The 18,827-nt window shown below is 49.0% G+C and overlaps 1 protein-coding gene across 8 annotated transcripts in view; it reads left to right on the forward strand.

Moving 5' to 3' along the window:
• The window catches only part of RNF216 (ring finger protein 216), an 85,782-nt gene that overhangs the window by 57,648 nt on the left and 9,307 nt on the right, over positions 1 to 18,827 (forward strand). For all 8 annotated transcript variants that reach the window (XM_064520149.1, XM_026095174.2, XM_026095176.2 and 5 more), the window contains 2 exons: positions 11,184 to 11,281; positions 14,579 to 14,801. In XM_064520149.1, the coding sequence (XP_064376219.1) occupies positions 11,184 to 11,281; positions 14,579 to 14,801 (321 nt within the window). The remainder of the gene's footprint in view (positions 1 to 11,183; positions 11,282 to 14,578; positions 14,802 to 18,827) is intronic.

Raw genomic sequence — 18,827 nt, forward strand, 5'->3', positions numbered from 1 at the left:
TGGTTTTCAGTAGCAATTGCACATTCTTCAACTGTGACTTAACAGTGGTGTGTTTGTGGTCGCTCTTCTCCCCCATCTTTATACTAGAGGTCCTGTTCCAATAGTAAGAAAGGTCTCCAGAAAGCTAACTGGCGCAGGGAAATGAATAGAGTCTATAAACAGTTCTGGGGTTGGGGAAATAGTCAAAAACAGACTTGTTTTTAAAAATTTCCTTTGTTCATTGTGCTGCCAAAATTATTGATCTAATCTCTTGGTATCCCAGACATTTTTCTGTCTGTGGCTGGGTATTGGTTGAGGGTGTATTACTTCTTCCTCTAGAAGGAGCTACATGTACATTATAACTTAATCCAACCTTTTGCTTGGTGCTTTGAGGATTATCCTATCCGGATTCTTACATATGTTCAACTGTACCAAAGCACTCTGTAGTTAAAGTTAATTTTTTTTTTTCCCCTTTTGAATTCAAGGAATCTCAATAGTTTTCACTAGGTCCTGTGCCGGGACTCAAAAACCTGCATCGCTCGCTAGTGAGATGCACCCAGCGCTCTTCCGAGCTGAGCAGTGCCTCCTGCGCGGAGGTCTGTGCCCGGGCCTGGCTGCTGCTCGGGGTCCTGGAGGCATCCACCGGAGCATGGATCGGCAGCCCAGGCCTGGACGCACACGGCGTACGAGCCAGGAAACGCTGGGGCAGCTCGGGCTGGTTCGTGGGAGAAACAATAGCTGCGAAGCCCCGGGAGCAGGGCAGCGATGTGTGCCGGCAGCCCCGGCACAGGCTCCTCCGGGAGCCCCTCACGCAGCGGGCGGGAGTTTCGGGGCCAGAGAGCATTTTTCGAAGAAGAATGGATGAAGCTTAACGTTATTTAGGGCAATGACAGCCGTCAGCTTGATTTGTAGCGAGCCTCCTTTTGTGCGGGTGTGGAGCGAGGGACGGGGCCTGCGCTCAGTACGTGCAGGCTCCAGCAGACCCTGTCTCCGCAATGGGAAAAGCGTTTCTCGCTCTGTCTCTGCGGCCTGGGGTGGGGGGGGCTTGTTTTCCCCCTGCTACATGAGCCAGGATTCTCCCCCTTGAAATCGAATTGACAACAGTGATACAATGCAAAATATTTGGGTTTGTTTTGCTTTGTGGTTGGGTCATAGCAGAAATTGCTGTTGCTACTTAGGAATTACTGTTATTTCTCAAGCAGATCCCTGGAGACTTTTTTTTGTCTGTTACAGAAAATAGCCTTGCAACATCTCTGGTTCATAGACTAGTCGTGCCATGCAAGTAATTGAAGAGTGCATTTAATTAAACTTGTTTGGTGCTATACTGAAGCATGGGGAGAATAGGGGAAATGATCTCTGTGATCAGTGTTTGTAACAAAAAGGGAACTGCTTTGTTAGGGCTTGTGCAATGCAGTGAAAAGCAAAAAGCATTGCAGCTTTTTCTTCCTGTCTCACTTCTGTTCAGATGAGCCTTCTTTTTAGTGATGCTGAAACTACACAAATGCTTCAGTGTTTGCAATGCTTGTTTTTAATCTTGTTTTGCCCTGCCTCTTGCGTGGTCTCACATGCTTGTGCAGAAGCAAGCCTGTCTTGCTGGATTACCCTCTCTTGTTTCAGAGCAAGTGAGGGCGGAGGATGTCCCCTTGGGACTGCAAACTTATTCTCGCTGAAGTGATTTACACACATCCAAAATGGTGGTCCTCTTATTCTGAAGTGTTTCCAAACCCTAGATTTTTCTGACGCTATTTAAAAAAAAGTGGGAATTGAAAGGGATTATATGACTTAAATGAAAATTAAATTACAGAATAAACAACTTTTCAAATTAGATTACAGATGTGTCCTGCATTAGCCTTTATTTGGCAGGCTGTTGCAGTACAACTGCTTTTAACCTGCGTGGCTGCCCTGGGCTGATTGACTTTGGTCAAGATTAGATTAGTCTGGGTGTAAGCAGGCACTTTACGAGATGGCCTCTGATTGCCATGTCCCTTCTTTGCAGCACTGCCTGCAAGCGCTGGGGACTGAGCACTTGCAAGCTGGGTGCTGAGCACTGCGGGAAGTGGGGCCCTTCTCATCCTCTTTTTGTGACCTCCCTGGGACTCTCCTGGCCAGAGGAGACCCGGTGGGGACAGGGCAGAAGGAAGGTGCTGTCAGCAGTTAGGTTCAATCCGTGTGCTCCTGGCAGAACAGGCTGTTAACCTGGCCCCGTGGGAAGCGTGGCGCCTTTGGGCTGCGTGCGTATGGTTTGGGGCCGGGGATATGGACTGGAGACGTCAGCCAAGTATTCGTGCGGGGAAGGCGTAATGCAGCATCTTCTCCAGGTTGCTGAATGATCAGTGATGTCGCGGAGATTCCTCTAGCTGCAGAGCTATTGTATTTTTTCCCTTGGCAATTCTGTATCGCTTCAGACCTCTGGCAATTTTAAAACTGGTTTATTGGTGCCTGCGAAATGCCAGTATTTGTTCACTTGGTGCTGGTTGGGTCAGAACTGCAGGGTGCAATAGCATATACCTGGCAAGGGTGGACGGTGGCATCTTTCTGCCTTCTGAGGTGTGCTTTGCATAGGAGGTGGTCTTGACCGTTGTACTCTGTATGCCCTCTGGTTCTGGATATTGCCCTTTTTGCCTTGTTTTTTTCCCCTCAGAGCAGCTGGTTCTCGTTGCCCATCTGCTCCCTCCGGCCCTGGGGATGCACGCTGCTTCTGGCGAAGCCGCGGGGTCAGCGACCGGCGTTGGGAGGGCTCGCAAAGCCATCCCGGAGCTGCCGTTTGGAGGCTACTCTCGCTATCCCTGCACCAAACAAGAACCCCGGCCCAGCTGGCGTTAGGCCGGGCTCCATGGGTGTTTTAGGTACAAGGGGAAATGGAAATGACAGCTGGGGGCTCTGAGGTGGAATCAGTGAGCTGCCTGCACGTCTGCTTCCTGCTCCGCTCTGCTTTGGTTTGGTGCATGCTCATTCTTTTGATGTCTTTCTTTCTTTAAACAAGCATTTGCAGAGTTTACACTGTGCTGCGGAAGGAAAGCCAGTGTGTTTGCATTGGAAATTAGGGTATAAACTCTTCTTACCATGCAGCGCTTCTTGGTGGTTTTGGCTTTTTTAAAATCTGTCATCGTGCTCTTTCTGCCCAGGGTATTTCAGCAGGCTGCTAGTCCGGACCATTGGCTTCAGTTTTACTACTAGCTTATTTTAGCGTAGCAAATGAGTCGCAGATGACTTACTGTCACACTGGTGAATTTGGAAGATGGAGGTCAGCAGGTCAGAGGGCCGTTTTCAGTTTATCTGCCCTAAGTAGAATAGCTGCAAGCCTGTTGTGCCTCCCGAGTAGTGCAGCTCACATGGAGGGGCCCCAAGCTGGGAGGGGGGAAAGCTGTCCTCCCTTACTGTCTGCACAGGTTTTTTTCTGAGGAGGAACAGGTAAAGGGGGGACACTGCTAGGTAGGCATTTAAATATATGAATCATCTGAACTTTTGAGGTTTCAAGGAGGTCACATATTACATTGCTTCCATTTTTCTGTAGCGTTGCTAGTTCAGTGAGATGTGCTTTTATTATGGCCAGCCTAAAACCAGGAGTGCTTCACTTGTGGGGTTTCCCCTCATTTGGGTTTGATTTCCATGGCAAAACAAGCTGTGCTTGCAGCTTTTGAGGGTGTTTGTACCCAGACTGAGGGTACTTGGCAGCACAGCTGCTCTGCTCAGGAAGCTTGCCTGTCCTCGTCCCTCGCTGCTGTCAGTGACCTGGCATGTTGACTGTGCTCCCTGCTTATAGTGTAAGCTGGAAAGACTTTAAATTGAGAATAAGGTAAGGCTGCTGAATTGCCATCTAAACTGCCATATTGCAGAGATCCACGAAAAGCGCTCGTCGGTGTGTTGCATAAACCCGGGTCTCCATGTGCCTGTTGGTGGAGGAGAGGACATCTGCAAACGAGTTCCTCCTGCGAGTCCTTCCAGATACAATAAAATCTGGGAAGCAGTAGGGGGAGAGAGGAGGAGAAATGTGGGACATCCCAGTCTTTATTCGAAGAGACTTTCTCCAGTTCCTGCCACGTAAAGCAGTGGGTATAGATTTGTCTGTGGGGAGGAATCATTTAGCATCTGATGGCGTAAGAGGGAAGTTTCAAAATTAACTCCAGTAATTGTTCCTCCCCGCAGTCTCACAATGCGTCGTTAGCAGATACGGTTGTGAATAAGATACGCTGCTTTTGTTACACCTTAACCTCCCCGATATCCTGAGGTGCCACCTCTTGAGTGGCCTTCCAGAGTTACCCTTTAGAAATCAGACTGTTTGTGTTGGAAGTTAAACCTGGCCCTTATCCGAGGGCCCAGCGAGCCTGATATTGTTTCTACCACCTACCTTCTGCAGTTACTGCCGCAGTTACTATCCGGACTGAGAGTTCAGGCTATTGGAAACAGCCCCCCGCGTTGAGGGGCTGTGTATAGGACTGCATGGATAACGCCTTAGTCCTCTGGATGGAGCAAGGTGATCTGCATTTGGGGAGATGCAGGAGGGTCAGCCCTGGGGTGCTCTGAACTAGCCAGTTAGTGTTTCATTATTTGCTTTGACTGGTAACTTATAGCTGCTATCTGCTATCAGTCCAGCAAATCTAAAAGCTGTGGTTAACTACTACATATGTGACTCGAGTAGCGTATGCTATATACTAGCGTATTTCTCGAGCTTCCTGCCATAGTAAAGAGCAAGATGACTTCAGGTATGCTAATTTAAACAGAGTCTTCAGCGTGAGGTCACAGGCTATATTTAACCTGCCTATATAACTTAACCAAGCGGTACGGTTTCCTCTGGCTGCACTGCAGGCTGCCTCAGGCCGGTGGATGACGGCCTTCGGAAAGGCCATTAAGCCGATCCACCCTTGCCATCTCCAAACTTAACTGCAGGCTGAGCTGGAAAGATGCTTAGTGTAATGCCAGCCTGCTGAGGCTTATCCTATGAGAAAAACTTGTTGCTCAGTTTAGGGGAAGATATCCTGGCGAAATGTGTGAGATGCAAATGCTCCTGTGCCCATTTGCACAGCCGTCCTGCTCCCTTGATATCTGCTGCTTGCATCTCTGGGGCTTAAGAGGAAGTAGTTTTGGAACAAATATTTATTTCAAAGCATTCCAAATAGTAGAATTCCTTCAGGTTTTGTGCAAGTTCCAATTAAAGCACGGTCCTTTTCAACAAAAGAGCTCTGTTTCTCTTCTATTCCAATTATATTAGGGTAAGTGAGGAAGAGACCAGCAAGCAATTTATCATCCTGGTGCAGTTTCTGCCGTGACCAGCGATAGGGTGATGCTGGGGACAAACAGGACTTCCTTGCGTGAAGCTGCAGATATTTTTGCTCTGTAAGTCTCTAACCACTGCAGCGAAAACAACAGTTAATCTAGCCTTTTAAAGTCAAACTCTGGGGAGGGGAAAAGCTTGCTTTGGTTTCCTAAATGTGTTGCTGGAGCTTGTGAGTTGCGCAGAGGCGAGATAGTCCCACTGACTTAAAAAAGGGCCCCAGCTCGCTGCCGAGGCAGGTGTGGGGCGAGTGCAGCATGTGCTGTGGTGGTTGAATTCTAGTTCAGGTGGCCCAAACCTACGTGGGACCCGGCCCGCCTGCGTCGTGCAGGTATCCGCCCTCTGCGTTTCTGGAAGCAAACAGATATTGCACATCTCCAGTGTCGAGAGGGGACAGGGAGGGGTTACAATAGGCTCAATTTAACAAAAACAGCGTGCAAAAGAGGAATCGTTGGTCGGACTCATAGTTTTTGATAACTGGCTTTAATACATGCCATAAAAGCTTTATGACACCCAGCCTTTTTGATGGGTGTCAGATATAAATGTGAATCTTCCTCATCTAGTTTTAGCTCTTCATCCCTCGCAGGTCTCCGCTTATGTTTCTGTACTGATGCATTCCTGGAGACGAATGCGGGGCTGAGTCGTGGCTTCGTTCCTCTCCTCCCAGGATACATCATGGCCGTGCTAGAGAGAGGAGACTTTGCTTTTCCTGGGCTTCTGTTAGTAGCTCGTCTCCCCCTTTCGGTTCTCAGTTTCAGGCCCGGAGCTCGAAGAGGTGCCGTGTGGCCGGCGGCCGCTGAGCGGCAGCGCTGCCCGCGGAACCGCGCGGCTCCTCGGGGAGGGGAAGCCAAGGAGCGAGCACCCATCGCTTCCATCGGAGCCTCGGCCGGCGTTGTCCCCTCGCACATCCGAGGCGCTCTGTTCGTTTTGCTACCTGCGCGGATTTTGGAGTCGCTTCCAGCAGCACCACGACCAGAAAGTAGCCGCCGTGGTGTCTGCGCCGCCTCGGGGAGCGTGGGTGCCCGGGGAGCTGGGCTCCTGTTTCCCTGTGCTGCGTCTTGGTGCATTTCTGCAAAAAGGGGTGCTCTCACCAAAACGGACTGGTTTGAGCTGGGCCGCAACCTCTCTACCCAAGCTTAAAGTAGGAAATCCCAGAAACAGACCTGAAGTGGTTTGCTCATGAGAGTTAATCTCTGCTTGGGGTTGCACTTGTTTAACTACTTCTGCATCCATTTGTAGCTGAGGTCAGTGCAGCTCTAGGAGTAGTGGACCTGTTGCGGGGAGGAGGACTGGGTGTTTTCCCATTAACTCCTCCAGTTCGGAATTGCAGCTCTTTAATTAAACGAGTGCAATAGGGGCTGGCCCTGAGGTGCTATTGTGAGAATACTATGTTCACATCTGCTTTTGGGTAAGACTTGGCCTGCTCGAGGTTAGCCTGCGCTATTGTGTGTCTAAAAGCAGGAAGAAGCAGAGAATCAATCACTGGGGCTGTGTCCCGTTGAGAATCGAATGGATATGCAGTATGTTTTACCTCCGCCTCATCCTTAGCGGGGAGCGCGGCAGAAGAAGTCCCCATGTGTGCAATCAGCAGAGAAGGCTGGAGCGTGCAGCTCGCGCTTCCTCGGGGACGCGGGGAGTCGCGCGGTGCAGCTGCAAAAGGATTTAATTAACCAGCATATGGAGAGCTAAGGCAAGCACTGGACCCCGCTCAGAGCCACCACCGAGTCTTGGAGGGCGGTGATGACAGCCTAATATATTGCCTGTTGTTGTTGAAGTTGGGTGCTTTTTTTCCTCTCCTTTTTGCATTTTGCTTAATCAGTAAATGGCTTCATCTACATTCCTAGCGAAGGACCAGGCACGCAAGAATGGTGTGGGCAGGCAGTCGGTGATCTGTCTCTGTCACCTGATGTTTTTGTCCATGTGGCATTTGTCTGGGTTGGAACTGTAATAAAGGCCGTGCTGAGCAGATAATGGCAGTGCGAACAGCAGCCTGACCGTGGCCAAAAGGACATGGGGCCTGCCAAGGAGATGTTGGTTCTTTGGGTTTTTTTCTCCTTGATATGTGGGCTGGGCCTTGAAGAGGATTTTGTTTGGTATTTTTTTTTTTAAGTGGAGGGTGGAGTCAAAAAATAAGTTTAGACTGTTTTAGAACTGCAGCATCCATTGCAAGGGTTGGAAGAGGTGCCAGGGAAGCTGGCCGGCTCCCATAAAACACTCCTACCTTCCTCAGGTGCTGGGACAACTAGCAAGGGCTTTTAAGGATGGTGATGCCCATGCTGAAAGCAAGCCGGCTGCGCTCAGCCGGGCCGGCCCTGAGCACGGAAAGCTGCGTATCCACATTGCAGACCCTGGGAACAAAGGATCCTCCTGAACCCAAACATGTTTGTGTTAATCACGGCTGCTTCCCGTCGGCCGGCGAGCGGAAATGGAGCCACTACCTCTAACAGATGTATGGCGAGGAGATTACAGTGCGTGATTAAACACCCTCTCCATCACGTCCTCCTCTCGGCTGTCCCAGCCCGGCACGTTAATGGACTGTCCCAGGCTGCCTGCCAAGCTTGGGCAGATGTAACAGGCAGGAGATACTTAATCTCCCGCATCCGTGCCTGTTTGGGAACTGCTCGCTAGAGCCAAGGCTTCTCCTCCAAACGAGCTGTCCCTCTCGCTAAAACACAGGCTGTGTTAGCTGGACCTGCCTGGGAGGAGGGAAATGCAGAAGAAACATATGGAGTTCACACCATCCAGAAACGAGTACTTTAACTGAAAAGCAGTCAAAAGTAAAACAAAATATGCTTTCCTGCGTTAGCTTTCGTGGCGTGACTAGGCCAGGATTCTCTAGTAGACACGGCACTGGCCAAAAAGTTGGATAGGATTTTATTTTTTGTGGACTGATTTGCTTTTGACTGTTGCAGTTTGAGTAGAAGCTTTCAGGGGGTGGGAAGGAGGTGTTCCCTCTCCGCATGGGTTTAGATGTTGCCTGGTATTGTGGTAGCGAGTCTTAGTGCCAAGTGCTGCTCTTATAATAGAAATAATCTAGGCTGGTTGCAAAAAATCAGCCATCCCATTGTGTGTTTAGGTAAATTAATATGGTAATGGTAGAGTATGCTGCTTTATCAAACAAAAAGCTGTTTCCGAAATAAAAGAGCCCTCTGTGGAACTTCTGTGGAGATCAGAATTGCAATCATGTCAGATATGTAAAACCCTCATCAGCCTGGCGGCTTCGATTCAAATAAGAGAAAAAATTGAAAAGGTCATTTTTCTTGGGAGACAGCTGTGATCTTACTGCTTCGTTACAGCACTGGCGCAGCTGCATTTGCGTGTGAATCATAGGCCTCCTCTCTGCTTTTGTCTGCCGGGGTCCAATTTAACTTCCTGGCACTGTTAAAAACGTGCCATTGTCTCGGCTAGATCAAGGAGGGAAGGCGCGTTGAGCTCCAGTAATGGCACATATATTGTCAGTTTTTCTCTGTACCTACTTTGTAGAGGATGTGACTTGGCCACAGGTGGCTTGCTGGGTGAAATTCATAGCTAAAAAGCCACGGAGATGGGTCCTTCAGGAGAACACGGATAGGCAAACCGCAGTGCTGTCTATGGGTTTGCCGCTCGCCACGGCAAGCGCTTCTTGGGAAGGATCCCAAGAACACGAGCAGCCGCAATGGTGATCGTTGCCTGTAGCGGTCCCAGTAAAATGGAGAACAGGACACCTCTTACCCATGAGGTGCCAGCAATTTGAGGAATCAGCATCACTCTGCTTGTTCCCTCTCTTAGTTGCAGAGGAATGGGCTTTCCTGGGTGTACAAGACCCTACTTGGCAAATAAAGACAGCCTTAGCTCAAGGGAGAACGTTGTTTTTAAAAAACGGCAGCGTTCAAAGCCAGGATGATGGTGGTGTCAGAAGTGAATGGCTCGGTACGGAAGTGTTAGTGGCACCATCTGCTTCGCCGGGGCATTGTCTCTAATTCAGCGGCAAAGGAGGCTCCTGGAGTTAAGTAATTGGGAATAGTAGGCTCCTGGCTGGAAAGTGTGCCAACCCTTCTGGCAAAAAGCTGTTAAATCTTTGTTGCTGGCGTGTGAAAGTGATTCTGTGCATTAGGGCTCCAAAGACTGTTTAACCCTTGAGGTACTTAAAAGACATGCAACATTTTTGATCTTGGAACAGCATTTGGTGGGGTGTTGCGGATAAAAGGAGAAGGCTGGTCCTCATCAAGGTGCGTGAACGGCTCAAAGTCTGGCAGCTTTCCGAGGCGTGATCAGCAGTCATCCTGCCATGCTGATAATGGCCCTGAACGTGGCCTACCAGCAAACGCACGCAAAATGGTGCCTGTTTTAACAGCTTGAGGGGAGACACTTGGAAAACAAAGTGTGCCACAAGTGACTCATGAGAATCGATAGCAACAAGGTAGTTATTGCCCCTTAAAACTAGTGGCTGGCTGTCTAAGGCATCTGGAAGGTGAGTGAGTGGTTGCAAAACCCTGTGCTGAGCTCTCGGGACGTGCGATCGTGGGCTTGGCTCTCATCTTAGTCTAGCCCTGTGCCTTGCAATATGGAAACGCGTCAGGCTTGCCGGCCAGGGTGAGGGAACCTTTAATTCTTTCGATGAAAGCACAAGCTGTTAAGCATCTCGCAGTTGAACACAAACAAGTCAACATGTTGCACCCCCTCCTAGCAGTAGCATCCTTGGAAGCTTTGGTCTTCATCCTGTTTGTTTGACTAGTGATCAAAAGCATGTTGCTGCTTACGTGCGTCTTGAGGCAGAGGAAATACTGGGGCCTGAGGAGACCTCTTGATTAGACCATAGTTACTTCTATAACATATCTCATATAAATGTCCAATCTCTGTTAAAATGGAGGTAATGTCGTCAAAAAGACCACCAAAAAGTCTCTGGGCAGTTGTCGCCTTTCAGTGGTGTGACCAGAGCTGGGCAAAGCTGTCTTTTGGGGCTTTCTTTGGCGCGGAGGAGGAAAGGATGCTTCATGGCCTTATGGGTTTTCTTGCCAGAGGGAGCATGTTGGATTTGAAAGCCTGAGTCCTGGCAGTTCTAAAGATGAAACAGTTGGATTATGAAACGTGTACTTTTTCCAAGTTTGATTTGGATGGTTTTTAATCTTCCTCAAATTAAAGGAAAATCTCCTGTTTGATCCAAAACAAAATGATGTTTTCTTTGGACAGCCAACCGAAAAAAGTCAGCTATATTCCCAGTGTTAGGCCAAGTTCCCTTGCCAGTAGTGTCTCCACAGCTCTCCTGTTCTGTGTGGCTTCACCAGACCCAGAGTTGTTGTGTTACTAAAGTGTTTACAAGAACAGGAGAGTTCAGTGACTTGCTCTAAGTTTAGTTCAACTATTACTTCCAGTATGATTGAATTTATAAATATTTGTTCATATTGCACCTCCGTTTTACAGCCATTTGTCCACATCCTGTCTATGTAGACAAGCATATATTTTGTGAGGTTTAACAGAGCAGAATATAGATTTGCTGGTGTGCACGGTGAAGCAGAGTTTCTGATGCAGCTGCAAAGCAGTGGCAAGCTTCCCGTCACCGGCAGTCGTGAAAGCCCTTTGCATGAAGCCCCAGCGTTTTGCTAAGGACACAGATGAAGCCGATGTCCTTTAGAACCATGTTTTGATCCTTGCAGTCTTCTCCTAGACATAATGTGCTAACCTGATAGCTAGACACTCGGTAAGTTTTAGTCAAACTGGGGCTTCTAGATGCATTTTGCACAGTGGTTGTTGGCTCCGGTTGAGTTCTGTACCTAGACTCATTCTGCTCTCTAGCAGAGCCCAGACCTGCAGGCCTCTCCGCGGCCTCATGCCTCAAACAGTGCTGCCAAGGACAGCAGCGAAGAACAGTGAAGACAAGGGAATTCTTCCAATCCCTAATTACTGAATGATGCGCTGAGTCTTCTCTTCGTTTAATACGTGTTATCTTCCTCAGGAAACTTGTCGAAAGTGTCAGGGGCTGTGGAAGGAGCACATGAACCTCACCTGTGAGCAACTGGCTGAGAAAGATGACATCAAATACAGGACATCTATGTAAGTGAATTCTGCAGCTGGCAAAAATGGGGGTGGGTGGCTGTGGATAAACTTGTAATGGCTTTAGACAAACTCTTGGGTGGATGGAAGTAAGGAACCTAACTGCTTGTGGCTAATGGAGCCCCAAAATGTTGCTGGGTGTCATTACCTTGCAAGCGCAGGGTCCTGCACCTAGGGAGGAATAACCCCATGCACCAGGACAGGCTGGGGGCTGACCCGCTGGAAAGCAGCTCTGCGGAGAAGGACCTGGGAGTCCTGGTGGGCAACAAGTTAACCACGAGCCAGCAATGTGCCCTTGGGGCCAAGAAGGCCAACGGCATCCTGGGGGGCATTAGGAAGAGTGTTGCCAGCAGGTCGAGGGAGGTGATCCTCCCCCTCTACTCAGCCCTGGTGAGGCCACGTCTGGAGTACTGTGTCCAATTCTGGGCTCCCCAGTAAGAGAGACACATGGCACTACTGGAGAGAGTCCAGCGTAGGGCTACGAAGATGGTTAGGAGACTGGAGCATCTGCCCTGTGAGCAAAGGCTGAGAGACCTGGGGCTGTTTAGCTTGGAGAAGAGAAGACTGAGGGGGATCTTATCAATGTATGCAAATATCTGAAGGGAGGGTGTCAAGAGGATGGGGCCAGACTCTGTTCAGTGGTGCCCAGCGACAGGACCAGAGGCAACGGGCACAAACTGAAACATGGGAAGTTCCATCTGAATATGAGGAAAAACTTCCTTCCTGTGAGGGTGACAGAGCACTGGAGCAGGTTGCCCAGAGAGGTGGTGGAGCCTCCTTCTCTGGAGATATTCAAAACCCACCCGGATGCGATCCCGTGCAATGTGCTCTAGGTGACCCTGCTTGAGCAGGGGGTTTGGGCTAGATGTTCTCCAAGGGTCTCTTCCAACCTCAGCCATTCTGTGGTTGTGACCTTCCATCAGGGAGGTCCTAGGGAAGTAAGCTGAGTGATCAGAAGGCTTCTAGGATTTCTTTCTGTGAAAAATACTTGGCAGTGGATCTGAGCGGTAACACAAGAACATGGGAGAGTTGTCACCAGCCCAGGCTGTTCCTCTGGCTAGCCCGGTGTCTCGCAGGCTGGCACCTGATCGCTCTCAGAAGTGAGAAACCTCCGTTATGTGTTGCTTCCCTTCGGTCAGGGGAGAAGGGAGGTGTTGCACAGAAGCATACTGAGTCAGTAACTGGTTTATTACTCTGAAAATCTATCCTGGTGATGAAGTGACGAGGCATGGGTTGTTCAGCTGCTGCTTGCTAGTTTCGTAGAGGGGGATGTGTTATTTTGCGTACGTTTCTGTGTCTGCCTTAACCAGTCGTGACTTTTTTTGTAGGAATCTATACAGAATGGAGTTACGTTTTGAAACACTCATGTGGAAATCCAAAGTGTTTCCATAAAATCTTTTGAACTCTGATCTCTCACTGCTGCAGTAAATGACAAAATCCTTTGGCGTTAGGAAACAAGTGGGGATTCAGCCATGGAACTGCATGTCTAGTGCAATGAAATGGGACTTTCCTATGTTGCCCAATCGTTTCCTCTCTGATTTAAAGTCTATGTGGTACGAGGAGAGGTTGGAAAGCTCTGCCACTGGGAGGCTGGATGATTGCTACTTGCTCATCCCGCAGTCCATAATTTAAAACAAAACATTTTTATGATCTTGACAGGGCTTCTTTCTCTGCCACTCCTTTCCTTGTAGGAAAGAGGGGTGAGAGGGAGGAGGGAGGAGTGTCATGTCCCTAATAAGGAAAAAAAAATACTTTTAAAACCTTTAGCAGAATGTTGCTGTAGATGGATGAGTTTTACTGCATGATACAATAAAAGCTTCCTTTTGAAGCTCTGTATAGGGAAAGGGAAGCACAGCTGGAGTTCAGGCCAAACTTCCTGCCTTGCTCAAAGTTTCCAAAAAAAAAAAAAAAAAAAAAAAAACTGCATCAGCAGCATCCTGTTGAGTAGAGGAGGGAAGAGCAGCTGCAGCTCAGAGCAGAGTCAGTCTCAAGTTGACTTTTTTCCTCTCTGTTCCTAGTGTATATCCAAATGGCTGGATGCAGCTCATGCCAGCTATAATTGCATGGAAGCTTTGCGTAGCTGCAGGTCAGCTGAAGCTTCTACCTCTAGCTGCTCCTTTTTTTCTTCCTGCCTTATTATTCACTGCTCCTTTGGCTGTGCTGATGGATCAGTTTGTGGAGCTGCACTGAACTGCTGGATTGCTGCTGCGATCCTCCTTAAAATACCTCCCTATCTTCTCCCAAGCATATGCTGGGATTGCAGGCCCACTGAAGTAGCTGGGTGGAGATGCTGGCTAAGGAAGAAGATCATTCCCCACTGTCAGGTCAGCACAGCCAAAGGACTTGACTTCCCTCAGTCAAAATGCAGTTCCCTTACTCTTGTCATCAAGTTTCAGTTCTCCTACATTGTGAATTAACTTGTAACATGATCTCCCGTGGTCAGAAAATTGGCCCTCAGGATGACAGCTTATATTCTTAAGTCTTTTAATTAAGTGGCCAAGGCTTTCCTCCATTTCTGTGCCAAAACGATGTAGCTGCGAGCTGAGCCCTTGCACTGGAGCGTGCGCCGCTCCCAGGCGTCTCTGCGGGCCAGGCGCCGTGCTTGGTCCTGGCTTCCCGTTTGTGCTCCGTTAGGTTCGGGAGGTAGGCTGCACCGTAAAGCAATAACCCCTGGAAAACTTATGTGGGGAATCTTAAGAGAAAGGAAAAGCTCAGTCTGCATGGGAAGATGTGATTATTTTCCAGTTACTGATTTAAATTTAACAAAAAAACAAACAAACTAGAGCATTGCAGCCAGGCTTGAAAAAAATACCGTTGTGGCAACTTTGTAACCAAAGCAACAGCCAAACATAAAATTAGCTAGCAGATGACAGCAAACAGTTTGCTTTTCCTGAACTTTATCTCCTAGACCGTATTTCTCCGCAGCCAAGTCAAGAATCCACGTGGCCTTTGGCCCTCTGACTCTTGGTTTAAATTCCTTCCAAGCCAGAGCCTGGCCCTGCTGTGTTTTGGCTTGCATGGAAACCAGAACCGGGTCTGTAGAATGCAGCCAGTGATCGACTTTCTTGCACTTAATTTGTTCTTGAGTTGTCATGGGTTGGCTCCAAGTGGAGTTGAGCCCAGACCTCCTTGGAACAGCGATGGACTTGGGGGGGTAGCGTAGGAGGAAAGGGGAGGAGGGAGAGGTGCACTGGGGAAAGGGAGGTTAAAGTACTGTTGGGATAGTGTAACAGTAATTTTACCGCAGACTGGCAAATGCAAACACTCCTAATTCTTGTCCCTCCTCTTGTGTTGCAGAGAAGAAAAAATGACAGCCGCCCGAATTAGAAAATGCCACAAGTGTGGGACTGGCCTAATTAAATCGGAGGGTTGCAACCGCATGTCCTGTCGCTGCGGTGCTCAGATGTGCTACCTCTGCCGAGCTGCCATTAACGGGTATGACCACTTCTGCCAACACCCCCGGTCGCCCGGGGCACCCTGCCAGGACTGTGCAAAGTGCTCTCTCTGGACAGATCCCACGGTGAGTAATGAAGGACTTTCATGAATGATTCGCGCCCTGATTTCAATTACTGTTCAATGCCAGTGTGTTGAAATACATGCTCTCCACCAAAGGAAAGGTGTTCTTTCTAGATAGCACAAGCTTTTGTCTACCAGGACAGCTAAAACACATTGGGAAACCTACTCCAGCAGAGTCACACTGAGTACAACTGGGAAGTAAGAGGTGTTCCTTTAGGAACAGCTCCTGTTGGAGGAGGTCTCTGGTTGGAAGCGCTCCGAGCACTGCTTTGGGGATGTGGAGCTTGCAAAAAGAGCTAGCGGGGAGCGTGTGCTAGCAGCAGGCGTTGGGATTCCTGGGACTTGTTCCTCGTTTTGCGGCTGAGTGGCTGTATGGTCTGGCTTTGCGTGTGAGGGCAAGGGGAGTCGTGTCTTTCTGGTGCCCAATAACTCTTGTTTTCCTGATTATCTGACTGAAGGGTGCAGAGTGAGCAGAGACAAAGCCCCTGGGAAAAATGCCTGAAAGTCAAAGGTCCAAAGGCCCCAGCACAGAGTTTTATATTTGTGTTGGTTCTCACAGCTGGTGTCAGCATTTGCAAAGGAAGAACTGAAATGCAGAGTAAGTTGTAAGGGAGCCTGTAGTAAGTAACTTAATACTTGGAGCTGTGATAAGTGTGGGATAACTTAGTGTGCTATCTCTGTAGAGGTCTTCAATACCAGAAATCTGGCGGGAGTGCAGGTAGGAGCAGGAGTTGAATTTCCTGATTACGACAAAGTAGTAGAACAACGTGAATGCGAGTCTGCCTTCCCAGGGCTTGTCTGAACCTCATTTATTCCCGACGGTTCTTTGTCTAGGGCAACTGTAGCTTACCAGACTGTTACTGGCCTGTCTTTCTGCAGGGAATGTGCACAGGCCTTTGCATACATAAAGCAAAAAAAATTCCACTCTAAATCTCTCCTTTCTACCCAGAGGCTCTTGGGGATTTCCCAGGGGTGTCCTAACTAGTATAAACTTTGTTTGCCGCCTTTTATTGCCAAATTATTCTATCAGTGAGAAGCATTCAACTAAACAGACACCTGCTTCTAGCTGTTCCTGCAGCTCCACATTTCAGACTCCCGGTTATGCGGTCCCCGGCGTCCCGTTCCACTCGTCCCCTTGTCCGTGGGGACATGATTCAGCGTTCAGCAGCGCAAGAGTCCTTTGTTCCCGTCAGGCGGCTGATTGGGTTCAGTAATGGCATTTGTGCAGAGCCAGAGAAAACATGAGGCCTCTCAAAAAGCTCATACTGTATTTTAAAAATAAATAAATAAACAACACAAAGAGTGCACTGTCACCAGGCCCTCTCCAACTCTCTAATTAACCAATGCTGTGGCAAAGAAAAATTTCCCACCGTCAGCAATGAGCTGGCACTGCCTGCATTTTTTTGGATGACAGAGCATTGGTGGGCTGAGGAGTTGAGGTTGGGTGACTGTCCTGCCTGCAGTGCAAAGAATAACATGAAGCTCAAAGTGGAGAACAGTTTGGTTTTCAGGATGAAATTATGACCCATTCCTAACCTGGTTAATCTGCACTCTAGCGTGGGGCATAAAAGCAGGAGTTAACATGGTAGGTGGGAGCAGCGAGAGCGAATTTGAATCTTGGCATGGGGATATGAAAGAGCAAAAGGCCATTGTATGAGAAATATCTTGTCCTTTGCCAGGAAAGATGCCCACCCGGTTGACTCTTGCCCGCCCGCGCTCTGTAGGCCAGCATGTTGGCGTCATTTCTATGTGTTTCTCAACACCTGTTTCCTTTTTACTGAAACTCCTCTGTTCTGTTGGCATCAGTAGAAGGCCAGTGCTGCGTGGCGTGGGAAGAGAGTGTCTGTTGTAGGCTCACACGTTTGCAGCCATGGTCCTCGTGCATGTCAGAACAGAGAGGAGAAGATGGGGTCATCTGTCTGGGGAATTCGCAGCCCATCACTTCGGAGCTTCCACTCCCCTCCCTGCATTAGGCACTGCTGCAAACACGGGGAGGGCAGACGTGGCACCGAAGCGTGGGGTTTTTTAGAGGGTGACAGGGCATTTTTGCTCTAACTGATGATGAATACATGTATAACCTCAACTGGATCTGTCCTTAGAGCAGACCTGCGCACAGTCACGGTACCGTTGTCCACCTTGTCCATTTTCATTTCACAGGTGTAAACTTCATCTTTCTGTCAGAATTGGATAATGCTACACCTCTGTTAACAATCTGTTTTGGGTCTTACGCTGCATTATTTAAGGCAGAATTCAATTTCCTTTAAAACAGGGAACCGTTGTTCTTTTCCAAACGTGTACCATTTTCTGCGAGTCTGAAATGATTCTTGAGAACGTACAAGTAAATCTATTCATTAGACTGGGTTAAAAACAAATTAAAGGCAGTCCTCTAGGAGCTGCAGCATCTGTTAGTCTTTGTCTCAAACGATCTTGAGAATAAAGCAGACACTTCAAAATTTCCCATAATAAGAGGTTAGTTAAAAATCTCGTCCCTATGCTGTAATCAGACTTGAGTTTAATTAAAAAGTATTGGTGCAGTATTTGCAGCTTTTGAGGCGAGCTCGAGCTGCAGTCAGGCTCCGGTCAGCGGCTCTCCCGGGTAGCAGGCAGCGGTCGCTCCATCGCTGCAGTCTTCTGCAGCTGATCGGTGCCCGGCACCTCTGCAGGCTGTGACCGCGTGCCAGGAGCTGCTGGCGGTGATCTGCTCGGCCCGAACACCCTCGTGCGTGTCGTGCAGCCCGCAGAGGCTCTGCCTCGGGCGGCTCTCAAGCCTTGCTGGTTTTACGATAGGCTGATGTCATATTTCCAGCAACGCAGCGCAGGAGCAGTGGTGAGAACTGACTCTGCAAACGGCAAACCCTGGGCCCCAAGGGCTGAACCCTCCCTGACTCCCGAACATCCGTAGCGAACCTCAGGCCGATCCATGCGTTTCGGCTGCTTTGTATGAATGCTGTGATGCAATTCGGCTGATGCATTTTGATTGCTTTAGCAAAGCAGATTCTGCTGTCATATTTTTAATTGAATACTCCTCTTCAGACTATCAATAATATTGCATAGCAGCCTTTTCTTTTGGCTTTAGAGATTAAGACATTTTCAGTAACTCTTATAATGCGTTAAACATTCCCAGACACCCATCATTGAATTTCAAAGCAGAAGAGTAACCATTGTAAGGTGTTTGCAATTATCCCTCTTTCTAGCATTGTAAATAGATGTTGAGCAAAGACTGCGTTCAGATGCATTACGGAAATGCATAAAGTGCATAACGCTGGCTTCCGTAGATGGAGGGAGGGGATGCTTGGAAGGGGGGGAGCTCCTCCAGATTTAGTTTCTTTATGCCGTGCTCTAAAATGGCTTAATCATAAGCACACGGTTAATTCGTGGTTTTCACAGAAACCCATTGATAAGGAAATGTCTGCGGCTAAAATAGCTCTGCCTCTCTGAAACACCGGTGCACGCTCCATCCCCGCGCTGGCCCCGCTGCCGCAGCGCTGCGGATGCCCCGCGCGGTCGCAGCACCGGCTGCTCCTCTCCCCGCTTCGCTCCCCGGGGCCGCGGGCAGCCCCCTCCGCCTGCTCCCGCTCCGCTCGCCGCAGCTGATCTGGGAATGATTTGAAACAAAACCCCGTAGTCCACTGGAAGTCTCTGCCGTGAAAATCATTGCAAGTTTATTAGTAACGGCTGTGGCTGCACATATGTGCAAAAGCAAGCAGTAAGGAGCCGGGAAGGGGGGAGGCGGGCTGGGGCGGGGAGCGCAGCCCGGGAGTAGCTGCCAGGTCCCTCGTTTCCCCTCTCCCGGGAGGCAGGCGGCTGTTTTCCTGTGACACTTAATTATTAAGGAAGATACCAAGAAACCTAATAGATGAAAACAGCCTTGAAAAGCTTTATGGATAGCGTTTCTGTTCTGGGCAGAAGAGGTTTTATTCGAGGGCTTTATCTCTGTGCGACTTGTAGAGCTTCCCCTTTCTGCTCCGCTGCTCTGTTTGCTCTTCCCCGATGGGCTGCTTTGTTTTCCCGGCCGCTTTTCCATGCGCAG

Source organism: Dromaius novaehollandiae, chromosome 14 (assembly GCF_036370855.1).
Source record: "Dromaius novaehollandiae isolate bDroNov1 chromosome 14, bDroNov1.hap1, whole genome shotgun sequence".
In the NCBI taxonomy this organism is placed as follows: Eukaryota; Metazoa; Chordata; class Aves; order Casuariiformes; family Dromaiidae; genus Dromaius; species Dromaius novaehollandiae.